General features: G+C 42.8%; 1 protein-coding gene across 2 annotated transcripts in view; it reads left to right on the top strand.

Moving 5' to 3' along the window:
• The window catches only part of LOC112235823 (steroid hormone receptor ERR2-like), a 56,266-nt gene that overhangs the window by 26,287 nt on the left and 4,979 nt on the right, over nt 1-25,000 (top strand). For both annotated transcript variants that reach the window (XM_042301065.1, XM_042301066.1), the window contains 2 exons: nt 8,417-8,530; nt 11,350-11,511. In XM_042301065.1, the coding sequence (XP_042156999.1) occupies nt 8,417-8,530; nt 11,350-11,511 (276 nt within the window). The remainder of the gene's footprint in view (nt 1-8,416; nt 8,531-11,349; nt 11,512-25,000) is intronic.

Raw genomic sequence — 25,000 nt, 5'->3', positions numbered from 1 at the left:
GACAGGTGAGAGACTCAAAATAGTGCCCTTTCCGACACACACACACACACACACACACACACACACACACACACACACACACACACACACACACACTCAGAAACACACACTTTGTATCAAACGCCAGGACGTGTGTAAGACAGTCACTTTGACAGAATACACTTCATGGTTGCGGGGTCCATATTGTTTTGAGCTGAAAGGGAAGGCAGGGGACAAATGACCTAAAGATGGTTCTATATGAACCATCACACATAGACTTAGCTGAGCTCATCGCTATGCCCCTCCCACCTTCCCCCATCTCCCCTCTCACCCCCACCTCCCCTCTCTCCCCTCTCACCCCCACCTCCCATCTCACCCACCACCTCCCCTCTCTCCCCTATCCCCACCTCCTCTCTCTCCCCTCTCATCCCCACCTCAACCTCTCTCCCCTCTCACCCCCACCTTCCCCATCTCCCTCTCACCCCCACCCCCACCGCCACTCTCACCCCCACCTCCCCTCTCACCCCCCACCCCCTCTCACCCCCACCTCCCCTCTCACCCCCATCTCCCCTCTCACCCCCACCTCCCCTCTCACCCCCACCTCCCATCTCCCCTCACCCCCTCCTATCCCCACCTTCCCTCTCTCCCCTCTCACCCCCACCTCCCCCATCACCCCTCTGCTATCCCCACCTCCCATCTCCCCTCACCCCTCCTATCCCCACCTCCCCTCTCTCCCCTCTCACACACACCTCCCCTATCACCCCCTGCTATCCCCACCTCCCATCTCTCCCCTCTCACCCCCACCTCCCCTCTCTCCCCTCTCATCCTCCTCCTATCCCCACCCCCCTCTCTCCCATCTCACCCCCACCTCCCCTCTCTCCCCTCTCATCCTCCTCCTATCCCCACCTCCCCTCTCTCCCCTCTCACCCCCACCTCCCTCTCTCCCCCACCTCCCCTCTTTCCCCTCTCCTATCCCCACCTCCCCTCTCTCCCCTCTCATCCTCCTCCTATCCCCACCTCCCCTCTCTCCCATCTGAGCCTAAATGGGCTACAGGTCTAAGGAGTGGGAATGCGTGGAGAGGGGTGTCACAACAACAGAGATGAACACACACACACGTCCCTCAACCTGTCCTGTTGTGGTCAGGTTCTCAGTACAGAACCCTGTCACGTGACAGAGGAGGTTCTCAGTACAGGACCCTGTCACATGACAGAGGAGGTTCTCACTACAGGACCCTGTCACATGACAGAGGAGGTTCTCAGTACAGGACCCTGTCACATGACAGAGGAGGTTCTCAGTACAGGACCCTGTCACATGACAGAGGAGGTTCTCAGTACAGGACCCTGTCACATGACAGAGGAGGTTCTCAGTACAGGAACCTGTCACATGACAGAGGAGGTTCTCAGTACAGGAACCTGTCACGTGACAGAGGAGGTTCTCAATACAGGACCCTGTCACATGACAGAGGAGGTTCTCAGTACAGGACCCTGTCACATGACAGAGGACATAATCCAGACAAACTACAATCAGACTCCACACGCATCAGACTCTCTCCTTGTTCTCTGGCCTCCAACGGAAGCTCTTCATTCCTGTCAGGGCCTACTAATTATGGACCTGTTGGACGGTCCAGCTCCAGTCGCATGATTGTGACTGGGCCCAGAGCATGTGTTTGTTTGTGTTTCTCTGTGTGTGTTTGTGTGTGTGTGTGTTTGTTTGTTTGTGCTTCTCCGTGTGAGAGAGAGAGAGAGAGAGAGAGAGAGAGACAGAGAGAGAGAGTGAGCAAAAGAGAGAGAGAGCAAAAGAGAGAGAGAGCAAAAGAGAGAGAGAGAGAGAGAGAGACACAGAGAGAGAGAGAGCAAAAGAGAGAGAGAGCAAAAGAGAGAGAGAGCAAAAGAGAGAGAGAGTGAGAGAGAGAGAGCGAGAGAGAAAGAGAGAGAGAGAGCATTTATGCGTGAAAAGGGGGGTAGATCTGTACCTATCAGGCTCACAGGGTAAAATATCAACTTTGCAACACGTCTCGGGAACTTTTCTAGATACACTTTTCTAGATACACTCCTCTGTTTAATCGTTCCATGAAATGACCTTATTTAAACCCTAGTGGCCGCAACTCTTTTTACTCAATAGTTTATAGGTCAATAACGATGTGGTCATTTAGCAACGTACCCCAGATAGTATCCTGGAATAGACTTTTCTAAATGAAACCTCAGTCCCAATTTAGCTGGAGTAATGGAGCAAACAAGAACACACTGAACAGACATCACCAGCCCTACTAATTAACAACACATCTCTGAGTGGTTTGTTTAAAACTCCCAGACATTACCAGCCCTACTAATTAACAACACATCTCTGAGTGGTTTGTTTAAAACTCCCAGACATCACCAGCCCTACTAATTAACAACACATCTCTGAGTGGTTTGTTTAAAACTCCCAGACATTACCAGCCCTACTAATTAACAACACATCTCTGAGTGGTTTGTTTAAAACTCCCAGACATTACCAGTCCTACTAATTAACAACACATCTCTGAGTGGTTTGTTTAAAACTCCCAGACATTACCAGTCCTACTAATTAACAACACATCTCTGAGTGGTTTGTTTAAAACTCCCAGACATTACCAGTCCTACTAATTAACAACACATCTCTGAGTGGTTTGTTTAAAACTCCCAGACATTACCAGCCCTACTAATTAACAACACATCTCTGAGTGGTTTGTTTAAAACTCCCAGACATTACCAGCCCTACTAATTAACAACACATCTCTGAGTGGTTTGTTTAAAACTCCCAGACATTACCAGTCCTACTAATTAACAACACATCTCTGAGTGGTTTGTTTAAAACTCCCAGACATTACCAGTCCTACTAATTAACAACACATCTCTGAGTGGTTTGTTTAAAACTCCCAGACATCACCAGTCCTACTAATTAACAACACATCTCTGAGTGGTTTGTTTAAAACTCCCAGACATCACCAGCCCTACTAATTAACAACACATCTCTGAGTGGTTTGTTTAAAACTCCCAGACATTACCAGCCCTACTAATTAACAACACATCTCAGAATGGTTTGTTTAAAACTCCCAGACATTACCAGCCCTACTAATTAACAACACATCTCTGAGTGGTTTGTTTAAAACTCCCAGACATTACCAGTCCTACTAATTAACAACACATCTCTGAGTGGTTTGTTTAAAACTCCCAGACATTACCAGCCCTACTAATTAACAACACATCTCTGAGTGGTTTGTTTAAAACTCCCAGACATTACCAGTCCTACTAATTAACAACACATCTCTGAGTGGTTTGTTTAAAACTCCCAGACATTACCAGTCCTACTAATTAACAACACATCTCTGAGTGGTTTGTTTAAAACTCCCAGACATTACCAGTCCTACTAATTAACAACACATCTCTGAGTGGTTTGTTTAAAACTCCCAGACATTACCAGCCCTACTAATTAACAACACATCTCTGAGTGGTTTGTTTAAAACTCCCAGACATTACCAGTCCTACTAATTAACAACACATCTCTGAGTGGTTTGTTTAAAACTCCCAGACATTACCAGCCCTACTAATTAACAACACATCTCTGAGTGGTTTGTTTAAAACTCCCAGACATTACCAGCCCTACTAATTAACAACACATCTCTGAGTGGTTTGTTTAAAACTCCCAGACATTACCAGTCCTACTAATTAACAACACATCTCTGAGTGGTTTGTTTAAAACTCCCAGACATTACCAGTCCTACTAATTAACAACACATCTCTGAGTGGTTTGTTTAAAACTCCCAGACATTACCAGCCCTACTAATTAACAACACATCTCTGAGTGGTTTGTTTAAAACTCCCAGACATTACCAGCCCTACTAATTAACAACACATCTCTGAGTGGTTTGTTTAAAACTCCCAGACATTACCAGTCCTACTAATTAACAACACATCTCTGAGTGGTTTGTTTAAAACTCCCAGACATTACCAGTCCTACTAATTAACAACACATCTCTGAGTGGTTTGTTTAAAACTCCCAGACATTACCAGCCCTACTAATTAACAACACATCTCTGAGTGGTTTGTTTAAAACTCCCAGACATTACCAGCCCTACTAATTAACAACACATCTCTGAGTGGTTTGTTTAAAACTCCCAGACATTACCAGCCCTACTAATTAACAACACATCTCTGAGTGGTTTGTTTAAAACTCCCAGACATTACCAGTCCTACTAATTAACAACACATCTCTGAGTGGTTTGTTTAAAACTCCCAGACATTACCAGCCCTACTAATTAACAACACATCTCTGAGTGGTTTGTTTAAAACTCCCAGACATCACCAGCCCTACTAATTAACAACACATCTCTGAGTGGTTTGTTTAAAACTCCCAGACATCACCAGTCCTACTAATTAACAACACAAGTGGTTTGTTTAAAACTCCCAGACATCACCAGCCCTACTAATTAACAACACATCTCTGAGTGGTTTGTTTAAAACTCCCAGACATCACCAGCCCTACTAATTAACAACACATCTCTGAGTGGTTTGTTTAAAACTCCCAGACATCACCAGTCCTACTAATTAACAACACATCTCTGAGTGGTTTGTTTAAAACTCCCAGACATCACCAGTCCTACTAATTAACAACACATCTCTGAGTGGTTTGTTTAAAACTCCCAGACATCACCAGTCCTACTAATTAACAACACATCTCTGAGTGGTTTGTTTAAAACTCCCAGACATCACCAGTCCTACTAATTAACAACACATCTCTGAGTGGTTTGTTTAAAACTCCCAGACATCACCAGCCCTACTAATTAACAACACATCTCTGAGTGGTTTGTTTAAAACTCCCAGACATCACCAGCCCTACTAATTAACAACACATCTCTGAGTGGTTTGTTTAAAACTCCCAGACATCACCAGTCCTACTAATTAACAACACATCTCTGAGTGGTTTGTTTAAAACTCCCAGACATTACCAGCCCTACTAATTAACAACACATCTCTGAGTGGTTTGTTTAAAACTCCCAGACAGCACCAGTCCTACTAATTAACAACACATCTCTGAGTGGTTTGTTTAAAACTCCCAGACATCACCAGTCCTACTAATTAACAACACATCTCTGAGTGGTTTGTTTAAAACTCCCAGACATCACCAGCCCTACTAATTAACAACACATCTCTGAGTGGTTTGTTTAAAACTCCCAGACATTACCAGCCCTACTAATTAACAACACATCTCTGAGTGGTTTGTTTAAAACTCCCAGACATCACCAGCCCTACTAAATAACAACACATCTCTGAGTGGTTTGTTTAAAACTCCCAGACATTACCAGTCCTACTAATTAACAACACATCTCTGAGTGGTTTGTTTAAAACTCCCAGACATCACCAGTCCTACTAATTAACAACACATCTCTGAGTGGTTTGTTTAAAACTCCCAGACATCACCAGTCCTACTAATTAACAACACATCTCTGAGTGGTTTGTTTAAAACTCCCAGACATCACCAGTCCTACTAATTAACAACACATCTCTGAGTGGTTTGTTTAAAACTCCCAGACATCACCAGTCCTACTAATTAACAACACATCTCTGAGTGGTTTGTTTAAAACTCCCAGACATCACCAGTCCTACTAATTAACAACACATCTCTGAGTGGTTTGTTTAAAACTCCCAGACATCACCAGTCCTACTAATTAACAACACATCTCTGAGTGGTTTGTTTAAAACTCCCAGACATCACCAGTCCTACTAATTAACAACACATCTCTGAGTGGTTTGTTTAAAACTCCCAGACATCACCAGTCCTACTAATTAACAACACATCTCTGAGTGGTTTGTTTAAAACTCCCAGACATCACCAGTCCTACTAATTAACAACACATCTCTGAGTGGTTTGTTTAAAACTCCCAGACATTACCAGCCCTACTAATTAACAACACATCTCTGAGTGGTTTGTTTAAAACTCCCAGACATTACCAGCCCTACTAATTAACAACACATCTCTGAGTGGTTTGTTTAAAACTCCCAGACATTACCAGTCCTACTAATTAACAACACATCTCTGAGTGGTTTGTTTAAAACTCCCAGACATCACCAGTCCTACTAATTAACAACACATATCTTCTTCACAGAACAAGAAGAAAAGAAGGAGACGTCTATTTACCATCCTTATTGATTGATTAAGACGAACAAATGGAAAGCTCCATTAGTCTGGAGGCGGGGCTAGATCTCGATTTAGCCCAGACCTTCCAGGCATCCCAGAATGTTTGCTGGGAAGAACCAACCGGTCCCCCCACCCCCGGAGAATCGTGGGTAATTAGGTTAGTGGATAGTTGGTGGTGTCATCAGGTAATTGAAAGACGGAACCCTTTTGTTTCTAAAAGGGAATCAAAGAATTCATACAAAAATCCCACAACTTAATTCACTTGTATTGTCCACTGAAACGCTGTTTGCCCGGCCCGTCTGTGCATACAAGGTTTAAGGTGAGAAGGAAGGTGTATCATACCTTGCGTACGGAAAGCATTCATTGGTCCGTATCCAGTGAAACAAAAGTTATATCAAGATCATCCTTGGTACAGCTACCTTGTTTTACTAGTTCAATGTTTTCGTTCTCCCGTGTGATTGGAAAAATATAACTGAACGATCACAATACTATAAACCTTATTACGGTTCGCTAAATTACTTGTCAGGGAAACCCGTAACGTAGTTAGAAAAGCCACTTCGACAAATTTTTAAAATGAACTTGCCGTGTATACTTGGCAAAGAAAAAGACATGTTTTTTTCCTGAAGTGTCAGGTAAGTTTACGGTATATCTGTGTCGGGGTTAAATGAACATTATTACCCTTGTTATTGTTCAGCTATGTACTTATGAAGACAAATGGTCAACAATGTCTTGACACCAGGTAAGGACGCATACTGTATGGGCTGTAGTACCTACCAGAACCATGTCTTTAGAGAGTTGAACCATCTTTTTTTAAATATTGTTCTAATTGTAGACATTCAGTTACAGAACGTTGTTGAAAATGTATTTATGTAATGTTAATGGGAATCTAACATGGCTGCCATAGAATGTTGTAGTGTCATAAGCATCATAATGCAAAAGCTACAGTGTTCCAAATCTATGGTTCTGGAACCTACCAGGCCTCTGTGTGGTTCCTGCTAGACGGGTTCTGGAACCTACCAGGCCTCTGTGTGGTTCCTGCTAGACTGGTTCTGGAACCTACCAGGCCTCTGTGTGGTACCTGCTAGACTGGTTCTGGAACCTACCAGGACTCTGTGTGGTTCCTGCTAGACTGGTTCTGGAACCTACCAGGACTCTGTGTGGTTCCTGCTAGACTGGTTCTGGAACCTACCAGGCCTCTGTGTGGTACCTGCTAGACTGGTTCTGGAACCTACCAGGCCTCTGTGTGGTACCTGCTAGACTGGTTTAGGATGAGATGAGATGGAGACTGAGAGCTTCAGACGGTGTGTTTATTTGTTGTTGCAAGATATTATCCAGCTCGTTCAAAAACTATTAAATGAGTACAAAACCTAGATGACTAACCTCCTCTATCATGTGATCGATTACCCATTTTAACAATACCCACCAAATTACTCTGACTCAGTCTGACCCAGTGAGTTTGTGAGTAGTGAGTGTTTGGTAGTGAGTTTGTGAGTAGTGAGTGTTTGGTATTGAGTTTGTGAGTAGTGAGTGTTTGGTATTGAGTTTGTGAGTAGTGAGTGTGTAGTGTAGTAACTGTGTGTGTGGTATTGAGTTTGTGAGTAGTGAGTGTGTAGTGTAGTAACTGTGTGTGTGGTATTGAGTTTGTGAGTAGTGAGTGTTTGGTATTGAGTTTGTGAGTAGTGAGTGTTTGGTAGTGAGTTTGTGAGTAGTGAGTGTTTGGTATTGAGTTTGTGAGTAGTGAGTGTTTGGTAGTGAGTTTGTGAGTAGTGAGTGTGTGGTAGTGAGTTTGTGAGTAGTGAGTTTGTGAGTAGTGAGTTTGTGAGTAGTGAGTTTGTGAGTAGTGAGTGTGTGGTAGTGAGTTTGTGAGTCATATTGGTGGTGGCCCAGTCTAGCTGACAGAGGGACAGAAGAAGGATAGGAAGCCAGTGAAGTGATGAACAGGATTACCATGCATTGCCAATCATTGACTGGTGCAGCTCAGTGGAAGCAGCCCTCTGGTCTCTGCTGGCCATCATCAAAGGAAAAACACATTGACAGACAGAGCTTTATAACGCTCTCATTGATGGGTTCAGAGGCTTGACTTTAACAGCAACATAACACTATCAGTACACATTACAGTATATAGTCTAACTACCCCAACAGAAGATGATCTGTGTACATACTACTACTTCATCTGGTGTATTATATTATCATCTTTGTCAATTTTTGTTTGTTGCAATAAATCATGAATCTCATGTTCTGTTGGGAACGTGATCTTGTTGTCCCGTGGTTTATTTCCAGGTGTGCGTCTGGATCGCGTGAGGGGTGGAAGACAGAAGTACAAGAGGAGAATGGGGGACACGGAGAACGGAGCCTATCTAGGCCTGACACTCCCCCCTCCGGCCAAAAAGCCATGTGAGTCACAACAACAGTGACCCTTTCTGCTTGTATTATACTTAGGGCCTTGTGTATTGGTGTATTCATGTCACATGACCTGCATTGTAACCTTTGTATTATATTTTATTATTTAACATTTATTTTATTTTAAGCCTTTTCCAGAAATTATAATTATAGCAGTTGTCTGACGATGGTGCTCGGCCATCTGACATTAAAAAAAAGACTATTGGGAAGTAAGCTTTCAACGTGTAATAATAATAATAATAAAAATAATAATAATAATAATAATAATAATTTAATGATTCCTTTTTCAAATCATATGAGCAAAAAAAATATGTAGCTTTATCTGGAATGCTAAACCAGACAAGATAAACGCATGCCTGTCTATATAATGAATATGAACTGGGTGGGTTGAGATGATTTAAATATAAAATCCCATTAACCTCTCTCTAAAAGCTTAATTGATACAAAAGTTTTACTTGAACCCAAAATGGTTCTCCAGTAGATTACTAAGGAATTCCATTGTTCCATTGTTTTGTCTTTGTGCAGATTGTCATGTCTCATTTTCCATTCATTGAAAATGAAACCTTTTTCAAATAAGCATTTTGCAGAGCTGGTTACAAATCCAATTTCATCCCTCTGAGAAGATACAACAAATATACAACAAATGTTATGGTTGAACTCAAATGTACTGGTTGACAATATACCTGTTTTATAGAAAGTTTGAAAAGGCTATTTTGTTTTTTAAATGACATTTTTAATTGGAGTAGTAGAGTTGTTTATCATGGAGTTATCAGAATTGTATGGGAAGGTCTGCTCAATCCAAGATTGAGGAGGCAGGTGGCAGCGGGAGGAGGTAGGGTAACTATAGGATAAAAAACTGGCATAGGATTAAAAATGACATGAATAGGAAAGTAGACCAGTTTCATTTGAGGACCAGGATGTTGACAACTGTGTCATACAGATTGCAAAATAGTTGGGAAGAGATTTTAGATTTACCGATTCCATGGAACAGGGTGTATGAGTTGATATATAAAACAACTCCAGAATCAGGACTTCAGGCTTTTACTGTACAGAGTTATTGCCACCAACAAAAGGTTGAATATTTGGGGCATAAAATCATCAAAACTCTGCAGATTTTTGTTTTGAGGATACAGAATCAGTAGACCATTTATTTTGGTATTGCCCTCATGTAGCCTGTTTCTGGTCTCAGGTTCAGGAATGGCTGAAAATGCATAGCATTGATCTAAAATTGACCCAAGAAATAGAACTGTTAGGAGATCTGGAGAGACCGGGTCAGTCAATTACTAATACTTTTAATACACGTATTTATCTTCAACTCTCAATCTGTGGATTCTGTTCAATAAGACAGATTCAAGTTGTATGTTAAACATCACAGAATAGATGGGAGGCAGGTTAGAGCATTGGACTAGTAACCGAAAGGTTGCAAGATCGAATCCCCGAGCTGACAAGGTACAAATCTGTATTTCTGCCCCTGAACAAGGCAGTTAAACCCACTGTTCCTAGGCCGTCATTGTAAATAAGAATTTGTTCTTAAACTTACTTGCCTCGTTAAATAAAAGGTTAAATAAAATAAATGACAATGTAACTGTTCAAAAGATACATGATACTTAGACGGGGGGCTTTGTGGGAGCTTTGGGGGAGTGGGGGTCTCATGATACTTAGAAACCTGAAGAGGGTGGCCAGCAGAGATCGGTGGAATGGGCTGAGGGTTGGGATGGTGGAGTTGGAGACAAGTGGGAGTGGCGTTAATGGGCGGGGGGATAGAATGACGGTCGAAGATAAAAGTAAAAAGAATCATGTCAAAACAAAAATGAAGCTTGAATGACACTGAGCGGCAACGTTGTCTCTATTGCCTGAGGCTGATGCCGTGCAGGTGTTTATACACACACACGTGTAAATAGTGCCATACAACGCCCTCATACGTATCCAGTTGGTCTTGCTGTTATGATCTTTGTTGTCAATGATGTCTTTTGTTTTTTTGCGTTTTTCTGTTTTCCTTTATTCTTCTCTCATGTTCGTTTTGTTGGTGCATCGAGGGACGGGGGGCTTTGGGGGAGTGGGGGTCTTGGGGGAGGGGGATTCTGGACGGTTGGTGGCCTGGCGGTTGGGAGCTTGGGCCGGTGGCTGATAGGTCACTGGATCGGGTCCCCATTTTTGACGTTGTGGGAGATCTGTCGACGTGCCGTTGAGCAGGGCGTTAACCCTGGTTGCTCCTGTTGGTCGCTCTGGATGGAGGAGTCTCTGCTAGATGACTCCATGTAATGTCAATGTTGAGCGGCTTCAATTGCAAGTAGATTGTAGGTTTTAATGTTCAATGGGGGAAAAAAATGTTAAAATCATATGTTTTAAATAAAGGTACAAACCCAGGTCATGTGACATGATCCACTCAGGGTTCTGTCACACGGGGTTCTACCACACGGGGTTCTAAACATGGTGCATGTTGGGTTGTACAACACTAACATCTCACTATGCAATCTACTCTAAACCTCTGTCCATCCACAGGCATCTAATCACACATCTTGTTTCTCTCTCTCCCTCCCCCTCTTTCTCTCTCCCCCTCTCTCTCTCCCTCCCCCACTCTTTCTCTCTCCCCCCTCTCTCTCTCTCTCCCTCCCACTCTCTTTCTCTCTCCCCCCTCTCTCTCTCTCTCTCCCCCTCTCTCTCTCTCTCTCCCTCCCCCTCTCTTTCTCTCTCCCCCACCCCCCTCTCTCTCTCCCTCCCCCCTCTCTTTCTCTCTCCCCCACCCCCCTCTCTCTCTCCCTCCCCCTCTCTTTCTCTCTCTCCCCCCCTCTCTCTCTCTCTCTCTCGGCCAGTGACAAAGATCGTGTCTCACCTGCTGGTGGTTGAACCAGAGAAGATCTATGCCATGCCAGACCCAACCATGCCAGACGGAGACATCAAGGCCCTGACCACTCTGTGTGACCTGGCTGACAGAGAACTGGTGGTCATCATCGGCTGGGCCAAACATATCCCAGGTAGAGGGGAATATATTATCTACACAGAGCACTCCCAACATATCCCAGGTAGAGGGGACTATATGATCTACACAGAGCACTCCCAACATATCCCAGGTAGAGGGGACTATATTATCTACACAGAGCACTCCCAACATATCCCAGGTAGAGGGGACTATATTATCTACACAACAGAGCACTCCCAACATATCACAGGTAGAGGTGACTATATCATCTACACAGCACTCCCAACATATCCCAGGTAGAGGTGACTATATCATCTACACAGAGCACTCCCAACATATCCCAGGTAGAGGGGACTATATGATCTACACAGAGCACTCCCAACATATCCCAGGTAGAGGGGACTATATCATCTACACAGAGCACTCCCAACATATCCCAGGTAGAGGGGACTATATCATCTACACAGAGCACTCCCAACATATCCCAGGTAGAGGTGACTATATCATCTACACAGAGCACTCCCAACATATCCCAGGTAGAGGGGACTATATGATCTACACAGAGCACTCCCAACATATCTCAGATAGAACTGGAGGAAAGGAACATTAAAGCCACAAAACTCTTTTGAATAAGTGCTCTCATTAACTCTCTCTCTCTCACACATCCTCTAAGGATAATGAACATCTGCTCCACATCTACCCGGAGGGGAGAGACAATTCCATATTCTCCACATGTAAATCAATAGAGAGCAACTGAAGCCGTGTGTGTGTGTGTGTGTGTGTGTGTGTGTGTGTGTGTGTGTGTGTGTGTGTGTGTGTGTGTGTGTGTGTGTGTGTGTGTGTGTGTGTGTGTGTGTGTGTGTGTGTGTGTGTGTGTGTGTGTGTGTGTGTGTGTGTGTGTGTGTCCGTGCGCATGCGTGTTTGGCAGTTGGAAGATGGGGGTAGGGGTACCTCCCTTTAGTCAATGTATTCCATTTCAATTTGCGATTTTTTTTTAATACAATCCTCTTACTTCCTTTTAAGACTGATTACACAAGGAGCAGTCTGTTCCATTGGTTTATTTAGGGAGGTACTCATGGTGGACTCGTTCCTCTCCTCCTCTCGACTCAAACCTACATCTGAATAGTTATACACTTTCGTAGAGCTCATTGTTTTCAGGAGTCTTAATTGAAAAATATTTAAATTTCCTTAAGATAAATCATTTGAATTCTCTTAAAATATATCATCCCTCTGTAGATATTCCAAGCATTTACTGTTGGTATCGCTGGCTATTTGCCCTGAGAGTACTGTTCTTGGGTCAGTTTCTAACCATAACCTCCCAGTGATTAAGGTTCAATCTTGGGGAGGGTGAGCTGATCCTGAATCTGTGGTTTACTGTGATCTGCTGATTATGTAGGACCCAGGGGCGATGTAACCTGATTAGGGAGATTACAGGGTGGACCCAGGGGAGATTACAGGGTGGACCCAGGGGAGATGTAACCTGATTAAGGAGATTACAGGGTGGACCCCGGGAGATGTAACCTGATTAGGGAGATTACAGGGTGGACCCAGGGGAGATGTAACCTGATTAAGGAGATTACAGGGTGGACCCAGGGGAGATGTAAGGAGATTACAGGGTAGACCCAGGGGAGATGTAAGGAGATTACAGGGTAGACCCAGGGGCGATGTAACCTGATTAGGGAGATTACAGGGTAGACCCAGGGGAGATGTAACCTGATTAAGGAGATTACAGGGTGGACCCAGGGGAGATGTAACCTGATTAGGGAGATTACAGGGTGGACCCAGGGGAGATGTAACCTGATTAAGGAGATTACCGGGTGGACCCAGGGGAGATGTAAGGAGATTACAGGGTAGACCCAGGGGAGATGTAAGGAGATTACAGGGTAGACCCAGGGGAGATGTAAGGAGATTACAGGGTAGACCCAGGGGAGATTACAGGGTAGACCCAGGGGCGATGTAACCTGATTAGGGAGATTACAGGGTAGACCCAGGGGAGATGTAACCTGATTAGGGAGATTACAGGGTGGACCCAGGGGAGATTACAGGGTGGACCCAGGGGAGATGTAACCTGATTAAGGAGATTACAGGGTGGACCCAGGGGAGATGTAACCTGATTAGGGAGATTACAGGGTGGACCCAGGGGAGATGTAACCTGATTAAGATTACAGGGTGGACCCAGGGGAGATGTAAGGAGATTACAGGGTAGACCCAGGGGAGATGTAAGGAGATTACAGGGTAGACCCAGGGGAGATGTAAGGAGATTACAGGGTAGACCCAGGGGAGATTACAGGGTAGACCCAGGGGAGATTACAGGGTGGACCCAGGGGAGATATCGTCAGCAGTGGGAGATTAGACTACATGGTGGCCAGGTAACAGGTATCATTAACAGACAGGTATCATTAACAGACAGGTATCATTAACAGACAGGTATCATTAACAGACAGGTATAATTAACAGACAGGTATCATTAACAGACAGGTAACAGGTATCATTAACAGACAGGTATCATTAACAGACCGGTAACAGGTATCATTAACAGACCAGGTATCATTAACAGACAGGTAACAGGTATCATTAACAGACAGGTAACAGGTATCATTAACAGACAGGTATCATTAACAGACAGGTAACAGGTATCATTAACAGACAGGTATCATTAACAGACAGGTAACAGGTATCATTAACAGACGGTATCATTAACAGACAGGTAACAGGTATCATTAACAGACAGGTATCATTAACAGACAGGTATCATTAACAGACAGGTAACAGGTATCATTAACAGACAGGTAACAGGTATCATTAACAGACAGGTAACAGGTATCATTAACAGACAGGTAACAGGTATCATTAACAGACAGGTATCATTAACAGACAGGTATCATTAACAGACAGGTATCATTAACAGGCATCATTAACAGACAGGTAACTGGTGTCATTAACAGACAGGTAACAGGTATCATTAACAGACAGGTAACAGGTATCATTAACAGACAGGTATCATTAACAGACAGGTATCATTAACAGACAGGTATCATTAACAGACAGGTATCATTAACAGGCATCATTAACAGTCAGGTAACAGGTATCATTAATAGACAGGTAACAGGTATCATTAACAGACCGGTAACAGGTATCATTAATAGACAGGTAACAGGTATCATTAACAGGCAGGTAACAGGTATCATTAACAAACAGCTATCATTAACAGACAGGTAACAGGTATCATTAATAGACAGGTAAGAGGTATCATTAACAGACCGGTAACAGGTATCATTAATAGACAGGTAACAGGTATCATTAACAACCTAACAGACAGGTAACAGGTATCATTAATAGACAGGTAACAGGTATCATTAATAGACAGGTAACAGGTATCATTAACAGATAGGTAACAGGTATCATTAACAGACAGGTAACAAGTATCATTAACAGACCGGTAACAGGTATCATTAACAGACAGGTAACAGGTATCATTAACAGACAGGTAACAGGTATCATTAACAGACCGGTAACAGGTATCATTAATAGACAGGTAACAGGTATCATTAACAGGCAGGTAACAGGTATCATTAACAAACAGGTATCATTAACAGACAGGTAACAGGTATCATTAATAGACAGGTAACAGGTATCATTAACAGACCGGTAACAGGTATCATTAATAGACAGGTAACAGGTATCATTAACAGGCAGGTAACAGGTATCATTAACAAACAGGTATCATTAACAAACAGGTATCATTAACAGACAGGTAACAGGTGTCATTAACAGACAGGTAACAGGTATCATTAATAGACAGGTAACAGGTATCATTAACAGACAGGTAACAGGTATCATTAACAGACAGGTAACAGGTATCATTAATAGACAGGTAACAGGTATCATTAATAGACAGGTAACAGGTATCATTAACAGACAGGTAACAGGTATCATTAACAGACAGGTAACAGGTATCATTAACAACCTAACAGACAGGTAACAGGTATCATTAACAGACCGGTAACAGGTATCATTAACAACCTAACAGACAGGTAACATGTATGATTAACAGACAGGTAACACGTATGATTAACAACCTAACAGACAGGTAACAGGTATGATTAACAGACAGGTAACAGGTATCATTAACAGACAGGTAACAGGTATCATTAATAGACAGGTAACAGGTATCATTAACAGACAGGTATCATTAACAGACAGGTAACAGGTATCATTAACAGACAGGTATCATTAACAGACAGGTAACAGGTATCATTAATAGACAGGTAACAGGTATCATTAACAGACAGGTAACAGGTATCATTAACAGACAGGTATCATTAACAGACAGGTAACAGGTATCATTAACAGACAGGTAACAGGTATCGTTAACAGACAGGTAACAGGTATCATTAACAGACAGGTAACAGGTATCATTAACAGACCGGTATCATTGACAGACAGGTAACAGGTATCATTAACAGACAGGTATCATTAACAGACAGGTAACAGGTATCATTAATAGACAGGTAACAGGTATCATTAACAGCATAAAGCAACGTTGAGGCGTCGCTACAAACCCGGGTTTGATCCCAGGCTGTGTCACAACCGGCAGTGACCGTGAGTCCCACATAACATGTAATGCCAAAAACAGATTAGATGAACTGGAATGAGAGCTGTGAGCATTAAAAGAGAAGTAAGCAAACCATGTCCCTAATGAGTCACCGCCCCTACATTATCACTAAAGGTGTCTGCATACTAGGATCGGTTTGCTCCTAGCAGAACTCGGCTAGGCGAAGTGAACATCTGTGCCTCGCATCTTCCCTTAAAAACTCCTTCGATATAGGGGGCGCTCTTTTAATTTTTGGATAAAAAAAACGTTCCCGTTTTAAACAAGATATTTTGTCACGAAAAGATGCTCGACTATGCATAGAATTGACAGCTTTGGAAAGAAAACACTCTGACGTTTCCAAAACTGCAAAGATATTATCTGTGAGTGCCACAGAACTGATGCTACAGGCGAAACCAAGATGAAATTTCAAACAGGAAATGCCCCCGATTTTGAATGCGCTGTGTTCCAATGTCTCCTTATATGGCTGTGAATGCGCAAGGAATGAGCCTACACTTTCTGTCGTTTCCCCAAGGTGTCTGCAGCATTGTGACGTATTTGTAGGCATATCATTGGAAGATTGACCATAAGAGACTACATTTACCAGGTGCTCGCTTGGTGTCCTCCATGGCAATTATTGCGTAATCTCCAGCTGCGTGCATTTTTCCATTTGCTTCAGAGGAGAAACCCAACTGCTACGAATGACTTATCATCGAATAGATATGTGAAAAGCACCTTGAGGATTGATTCTAAACAACGTTTGCCATGTTTCTGTCGATATTATGGAGTTAATTTGGAAAAAAGTTTGGCGTTGTAATGACTGAATTTTCAGGGTTTTTTTCTTAGCCAAACATGATGAACCAAAACGGAACGATTTCTCCTACACAAATAATCTTTTTGGAAAAACTGAACATTTGCTATCTAACTGAGAGTCTCCTCATTGAAAACATCCGAAGTTCTTCAAAGGTAAATGATTTTATTTGAATGCTTTTCTTGTTTTTGTGAAAATGTTGCCTGCTGAATGCTAGGCTTAATGCTATGCTAGCTATCAATACTCTTACACAAATGCTTGTGTAGCTATGGTTGAAAAGCATATTTTGAGATAATCTGAGATGACAGTGTTGTTAACAAAAGGCTAAGCTTGTGAGCCAATATATTTATTTCATTTCATTTGCGATTTTCATGAATAGTTAACGTTGCTTTATGCTAATGAGCTTGAGGCTATGATTACGCTCCCGGATACGGGATTGCTCGACGCTAGAGGTTAAAAGACCTTTGCTTGAAAAACTAGAAAAAAAGGGTCTATAGCACTGTTTGTCCAATTTGAGACAGCATAGTGTGTACTGGCTATCTCCAAAAACAGTCTGAATTAATCTAAGAACTCAAGAAATCTGTCATTAATTTAGAAGTTTTTGCCAAGGAGATCTTAGTCTTTCAATTTTACATCTGACTAATCTGTTTGGTGCAGTTTTTGTCATGTTAAAAAATGTGGATGAAAACGAGTAGTTTCTTGTGGAATGACAACAAATACTTCATTGAAGAATCCAAATTGAAGAATCCCTACTGATGACCAATCACAGATGAAGGGGCGTAGACTTCAGCTTACCCCGAGAAACGAGCAGCCGGGGGAAAAAACCTTGCCGAAGTCCATAACAAACAAAGAATGGTACAACACGTCATTGTAATATATGGCACAAACTGTTTCGGATGGGAAGCATACGGGCGCCCTTTTGTAAGGCTCAAAGGTTTCTTTGAGTCTTTGTGTTCCACATAGAACTATCACCTTTCCAAAGAACCCTTGAGGAACCCTCTTCTCTTAGTTCGTATGTTCTTCTATATAGAAGAACCCCTTACCCGCTAACGACTCGTGTGTGTGTGTGTGTGTGTGTGTGTGTGTGTGTGTGTGTGTGTGTGTGTGTGTGTGTGTGTGTGTGTGTGTGTGTGTGTGTGTGTGTGTGTGTGTGTGTGTGTGTGTGTGTTGTGTGTGTGTCTTTGTGAGGTCATAGAGCAAAACAAGATGACACGTGCGTATTCCGGAAGAGTCTCTCAGCTTTTCATAGATGAGTCATAATAGTGTGTATCTCAAACCGTTCTGTCTTTGCGGAGGTTTTGTTGAGAAGAAATGGACTAATCCAACGGTACAACCCAGCAGTCCGTAGCTCAAACACAGTATTTATAAAAATAAATTTAAAAATAAATTTAAAATAAATTTAAAAAGGGGGATTCAGAAGCCCTATTATCACGCCAGTGTGATCTCACCGACCTGACTGCAGAGTGAGGTCAAAGGTCGGTGTATAGATGAGTTGGAAACCGTGCTTGTCCATTTGTAGAGTTGGAATCAGACCAAAACATTTTGTTGTCCTTTTACAGTGTTATTACTTTATCTACAGCAGACTTACTGACTGTATCAACGAGCTGTTTCACAAAGCTATAATCCAATCAACCGATACCTGATTAACATACACAAATATGCATACAGTGTATATATATATATGAGTATACCTTCCTAATATTGAGTTGCAGCCCCCTTTGCCCTCAGAAAAGCCTCAATTCGTTGGGTCATGGACTCAACAAGGTGTCAAAAGCGTTCCACAGGGATGCTGGCCCCATGTTGACTCCAATGCGTCCCATAGTTGTTTCAAGTTGACTGTATGTCCTTTGGGTGGTGAACCATTCTTGATACACAGGAAACTGTTGAGTGTGAAAAACCCATCTGCTTTACAGTTTTTGACATGAACCGGTGTGCCTGGCACCTACTACCATACCCCGTTCAAAGGCACTTAAATCTTTTGTCTGGCCCGTTCACTCTTTGAATGGCACGTATACACAATCCATGTCTCAATTGCCCCAAGGCTTTAAAATCCTTCTTTAACCTGTCTCCCCCCCTTCATAAAATCCACTGATTGAAGTGGATTTGAAGTGATATCAATAAGGGATCATACCTTTCACCTGGATTCACCTGGTCAGTCTATGTCATGGAAAGAGCAGGTGTTCTTAATGTTTTGTCCAGTCAGCATATGTTACATTTACATGTTAGTCACTTAGCAGTATGTTACACACATAAATACATGTTAGTCACTTAGCAGACGCTTTTACAGGAGCCACGAGGTTTAAGCCCCAACGCTCTTACAGGAGCCACGAGGTTTAAGCCCCAACGCTCTTACAGGAGCCATGAGGTTCAAGCCCCAACGCTCTTACAGGAGACACGAGAAATTTAGAACCAGGAACAGATATAGCCCTTGGTTCTCCCCAGACCTGACTGCCCTTAACCAACACAAAAACATCCTATGGCGTTCTGCATTAGCATCAAACAGCCCCCGTGATATGCAGCTGTTCAGGGAAGCTAGAAACCATTATACACAGGCAGTTAGAAAAGCCAAGGCTAGCTTTTTCAAGCAGAAATTTGCTTCCTGCAACACAAACTCAAAAAAGTTCTGGGACACTGTAAAGTCCATGGAGAATAAGAACACCTCCTCCCAGCTGCCCACTGCACTGAAGATAGGAAACACTGTCACCACTGATAAATCCACCATAATTGAGAATTTCAATTAGCATTTTTCCACGGCTGGCCATGCTTTCCACCTGGCTACTCCTACCCCGGTCAACAGCACTGCACCCCCAACAGCAACTCGCCCAAGCCTTCCCCATTTCTCCTTCTCCCAAATCCATTCAGCTGATGTTCTGAAAGAGCTGCAAAATCTGGACCCCTACAAATCAGCCAGGCTAGACAATCTGGACCCTTTCTTTCTAAAATTATCTGCCGAAATTGTTGCCACCCCTATTACTAGCCTGTTCAACCTCTCTTTCATGTCGTCTGAGATTCCCAAAGATTGGAAAGCAGCTGCGGTCATCCCCCTCTTGACCCAAACTGCTACAGACATATATCTATCCTACCGTGCCTTTCTAAGGTCTTCGAAAGCTAAGTCAACAAACAGATTACCGACCATTTTGAATCTCACCATACCTTCTCTGCTATGCAATCTGGTTTCAGAGCTGGTCATGGGTGCACCTCAGCCACGCTCAAAGTCCTAAACGATATCTTAACCGCCATCGATAAGAAACATTACTGTGCAGCCGTATTCATTGATCTGGCCAAGGCTTTCGACTCTGTCAATCACCACATCCTCATCGGCAGACTCGACAGCCTTGGTTTCTCAAATGATTGCCTCGCCTGGTTCACCAACTACTTCTCTGATAGAGTTCAGTGTGTCAAATCGGAGGGTCTGCTGTCCGGACCTCTGGCAGTCTCTATGGGGGTGCCACAGGGTTCAATTCTTGGACCGACTCTCTTCTCTGTATACATCAATGAGGTCGCTCTTGCTGCTGGTGAGTCTCTGATCCACCTCTACGCAGACGACACCATTCTGTATACTTCCGGCCCTTCTTTGGACACTGTGTTAACAACCCTCCAGGCAAGCTTCAATGCCATACAACTCTCCTTCCGTGGCCTCCAATTGCTCTTAAATACAAGTAAAACTAAATGCATGCTCTTCAACCGATCGCTACCTGCACCTACCCTCCTGTCCAACATCACTACTCTGGACGGCTCTGACTTAGAATACGTGGACAACTACAAATACTTAGGTGTCTGGTTAGACTGTAAACTCTCCTTCCAGACCCATATCAAACATCTCCAATCCAAAGTTAAATCTAGAATTGGCTTCCTATTTCGCAACAAAGCATCCTTCACTCATGCTGCCAAACATACCCTTGTAAAACTGACCATCCTACCAATCCTTGACTTTGGCGATGTCATTTACAAAATAGCCTCCAATACCCTACTCAACAAATTGGATGCAGTCTATCACAGTGCAATCCGTTTTGTCACCAAAGCCCCATATACTACCCACCATTGCGACCTGTACGCTCTCGTTGGCTGGCCCTCGCTTCATACTCGTCGCCAAACCCACTGGCTCCATGTCATCTACAAGACCCTGCTAGGTAAAGTCCCCCTTATCTCAGCTCGCTGGTCACCATAGCATCTCCCACCTGTAGCACACGCTCCAGCAGGTATATCTCTCTAGTCACCCCCAAAACCAATTCTTTCATTGGCCGCCTCTCCTTCCAGTTCTCTGCTGCCAATGACTGGAACAAACTACAAAAATCTCTGAAACTGGAAACACTTATCTGCCTCACTAGCTTTAAGCACCAACTGTCAGAGCAGCTCACAGATTACTGCACCTGTACATAGCCCACCTATAATTTAGCCCAAACAACTACCTCTTTCCCAACTGTATTTAATTTTAATTAATTAATTTATTTTGCTCCTTTGCACCCCATTATTTTTATTTCTACTTTGCACTTTCTTCCATTGCAAAACTACCATTCCAGTGTTTTACTTGCTATATTGTATTTACTTTGCCACCATGGCCTTTTTTGCCTTTACCTCCCTTCTCACCTCATTTGCTCACATTGTATATAGACTTGTTTATACTGTATTATTGACTGTATGTTTGTTTTACTCCATGTGTAACTCTGTGTCGTTGTATCTGTCGAACTGCTTTGCTTTATCTTGGCCAGGTCGCAATTGTAAATGAGAACTTGTTCTCAACTTGCCTACCTGGTTAAAAAAAAAAAGAGGTTTAAGCCCCAATGCTCTTACAGGAGCCACGAGGTTTAAGCCCCAACGCTCTTACAGGAGCCACGAGGTTTAAGCCCCAACGCTCTTACAGGAGCCACAAGGTTTAAGCCCCAACGCTCTTACAGGAGCCACAAGGTTTGAGCCCCAACGCTCTTACAGGAGCCACGAGGTTTAAGCCCCAACGCTCTTACAGGAGCCACGAGGTTTAAGCCCCAACGCTCTTACAGGAGCCACAAGGTTTAAGCCCCAACGCTCTTAACCATTAGGCTTCCAGTCACCCTATATCTACGCTGTAAAAAAACAAAAAACAGTCAAAAAACAGTCAAACTCAAGGCTGCACAGGGTGCCAAACATTAACCGTAAAAATAGATACGTTTTTTTTGTAGATTCAAATTATAATCTTTTAAATGACAGACTTTTACATTAAAAGTTAGAGTGACAACAACTGTTAATTAACAGACATTCCCTGCTTTCGCAGGCTATAATTACAGAAAGAAAAACAGTAATTTCTGATAAAAGTTTTAAGTTTTAAGAATGAACTGGAACATATTGTTAGAAATGCATTCTAAATAGCCAATGTTTTGGGGTAAATTACTATATTTACAGTTTTCAACAGTAATTATATAGAAATACACATCAAAATACAATACTTTCTGATTTAAAGTAAGTGTTTTTTAAGGTGTAAATCAACTTGCCAATTTTGTTTAAAAAAAATACATAAATAGTTGCCATATTTTGGGGTAAACCTCTGTGTATTTGCTGTATTCCACAGTCATTTCATAGGATTGTCTCATCAAAATGCAGCACATTATGTAATTATGCGCTAGACATGGTTGATTTTATAACATTGTTATCAAAACAATACTCGGAATCAAAAGCCGACGGAAAAATCTTAGGGTCACATTTTAAATGCTGCCCTTTGCGCCTGTGTATAGAGTGGTCCATATTGAAGCGCCTCAATTTCACCTATCCCATGTTACCCGGTCCATATTGAAGCGCCTCAATTTCACCTATCCCATGTTACCCGGTCCATATTGCAGCGTCCACAATTTCACCTATCCCATGTTACCCGGTCCATATTGAAGCGCCTCAATTTCACCTATCCCATGTTACCCGGTCCATATTGAAGCGCCTCAATTTCACCTATCCCATGTTACCCGGTCCATATTGAAGCGCCTCAATTTCACCTATCCCATGTTACCCGGTCCATATTGAAGCGCCTCAATTTCACCTATCCCATGTTACCCGGTCCATATTGAAGCGCCTCAATTTCACCTATCCCATGTTACCCGGTCCATATTGAAGCGCCTCAATTTCACCTATCCCATGTTACCCGGTCCATATTGAAGCGCCTCAATTTCACCTATCCCATGTTACCCGGTCCATATTGAAGCGCCTCAATTTCACCTATCCCATGTTACCCTGCTTCTCTCACAGCCATAACAGCTTCACAGAGCGAAATAATAAAGTCCAGTTGCACAATCCCGTTAAAGTTTACACACCCCTTGCAAATCCTAAAAATGAGAGGATTCAATATATAAAAAAAAAAATTAAAAAAAATTCTACAAAATTAAAAATAAAATTAAAAATAAAAAAATAAAAAAAATTTTTTTTTAAATCTACAGATCTACTCCACCATTTTCAAAGTGAAACAAAGTTCAAGAGAACCTTTGTTGAAGCACCTATTGGCTGTCATTACAGCTGTAAATAATTCTCAAGATTCGACCGACTTTGTATCACACTTAAGGAAAACATATTAATTAAAGGACACCTGCTGTTTGAATGACAGACTGACCAGGTAAATCCAGGTGGAAGCTATGATCCGTTATTGACGTCAGTTGTTAAATCCACTTCAAATCACTGTAGATGAAAAGGGAGGAGACGAGTTAAAGAAGGATTTTAAAGCCTTGAGACAATTGAGATTGTGTATGTGTGCCATTCAGAGGGTGAACGATTAAGACAAAGATTGAAGTGCCATTGAACGGGGTAATGGTAGTAGGTGTCAGGTGCACCGGTTTGAGTGTGTCAAGAACTGCAACGCTGCTGGGTTTTTCACACTCAACACTTTCCTGTGTGTATCAAGAAAGGTCCACCACTAAAAACACATCCAGCCAATGGTCGAAAATGGGGCATTAATGAAAGCGGACATTAAAGGAGGCTGACATGAATTGTGCAGAGCAACAGACAGGCTACAGTTGGACAGTCCAGTGCAACATTGGTGCCCAAAGACCCGTAAAATAATGCACAACTCGTCGTACTTTAACACGAATGGGGTAAGGCAGCCGATGACCTGACAGAGTTCCACCTCTTTCAGCAAAAAGACTAGAAACTGCGGTTACAGAGGGCTGAGGAACGAAAACACTGGAGAATTGGAAAAACATTCAGCCCGGTCTGATGAATCGTGGTTCCTGCTGTTTCACGCTGATGGGAGGACGAGGGAGTACATGGGAGGACGAGGGAGAACATGGGAGGACGAGGGAGAACGTGGGAGGACGAGGGAGGACGAGGGAGTACATGGGAGGACGAGGGAGTACATGGGAGGACGAGGGAGTACATGGGAGGACGAGGGAGGACGAGGGAGTACATGGGAGGACGAGGGAGTACATGCGTCCATCATGCCGCATGTCAACATGGTAGGCTGGTGGTGGCGTGGGGTGTGTTTTCATGGCACACATTGGGCCCCTTGATAAATGTGTTTTAACATAATATCTGAACATCATAGCCAATCAGGTGCATCGCTTCATGTCAGTAGTCTATCCATCTGCAAATATATATATTTTTTCTGCAGGACTTATGCCACAAGGCTAGATTTGTCCGGGAATAGTTCCACAAACATGACAGTGAATTCAGCTTACTGCAGTGGCCTGCCCAGACACCAGAAGCATTGGAGTCAACATTGGTCAGCATCCCTGTGGAACGCTTTCGACACCTTGTAGAGTCCCCGCCCCGACAAATTGAGTCTGTTCTGAGGGCAAAAGGGGGTGCAACTCAATATCAGGAAGGTGTTCCTAATGTTTTGTACAATCAGTGTATCATAGTTCAGTTTTTGCAAACTGAGTTTCTAGTGATCTGACTCTGATACATTCCCAGAGTAAAAATATATACATATTTTACCCCCCTTGTTCGTTAGTAAACTGTGTCAAATTTGCTGGAAATTATATTTTCTTTGTGACCTAGCTCCTTGATTTAACTAATAAATGTGGAAAATTACAATCGACATGCTGGTGTGAAAGTCAAACACCCTCCACATGGAGCCAATAAGGCAAACCATATATATATATATATATATATATATATATATATATATATATATATATATATATATATATATATATATATATATATTAGGCCTAAACCCAACCTATCCTCTTC

The sequence above is a fragment of the Oncorhynchus tshawytscha genome, linkage group LG18, assembly GCF_018296145.1.
Source record: "Oncorhynchus tshawytscha isolate Ot180627B linkage group LG18, Otsh_v2.0, whole genome shotgun sequence".
Classification (NCBI taxonomy): domain Eukaryota; kingdom Metazoa; phylum Chordata; class Actinopteri; order Salmoniformes; family Salmonidae; genus Oncorhynchus; species Oncorhynchus tshawytscha.
This window is presented reverse-complemented; position numbering and strand designations above follow the sequence as displayed.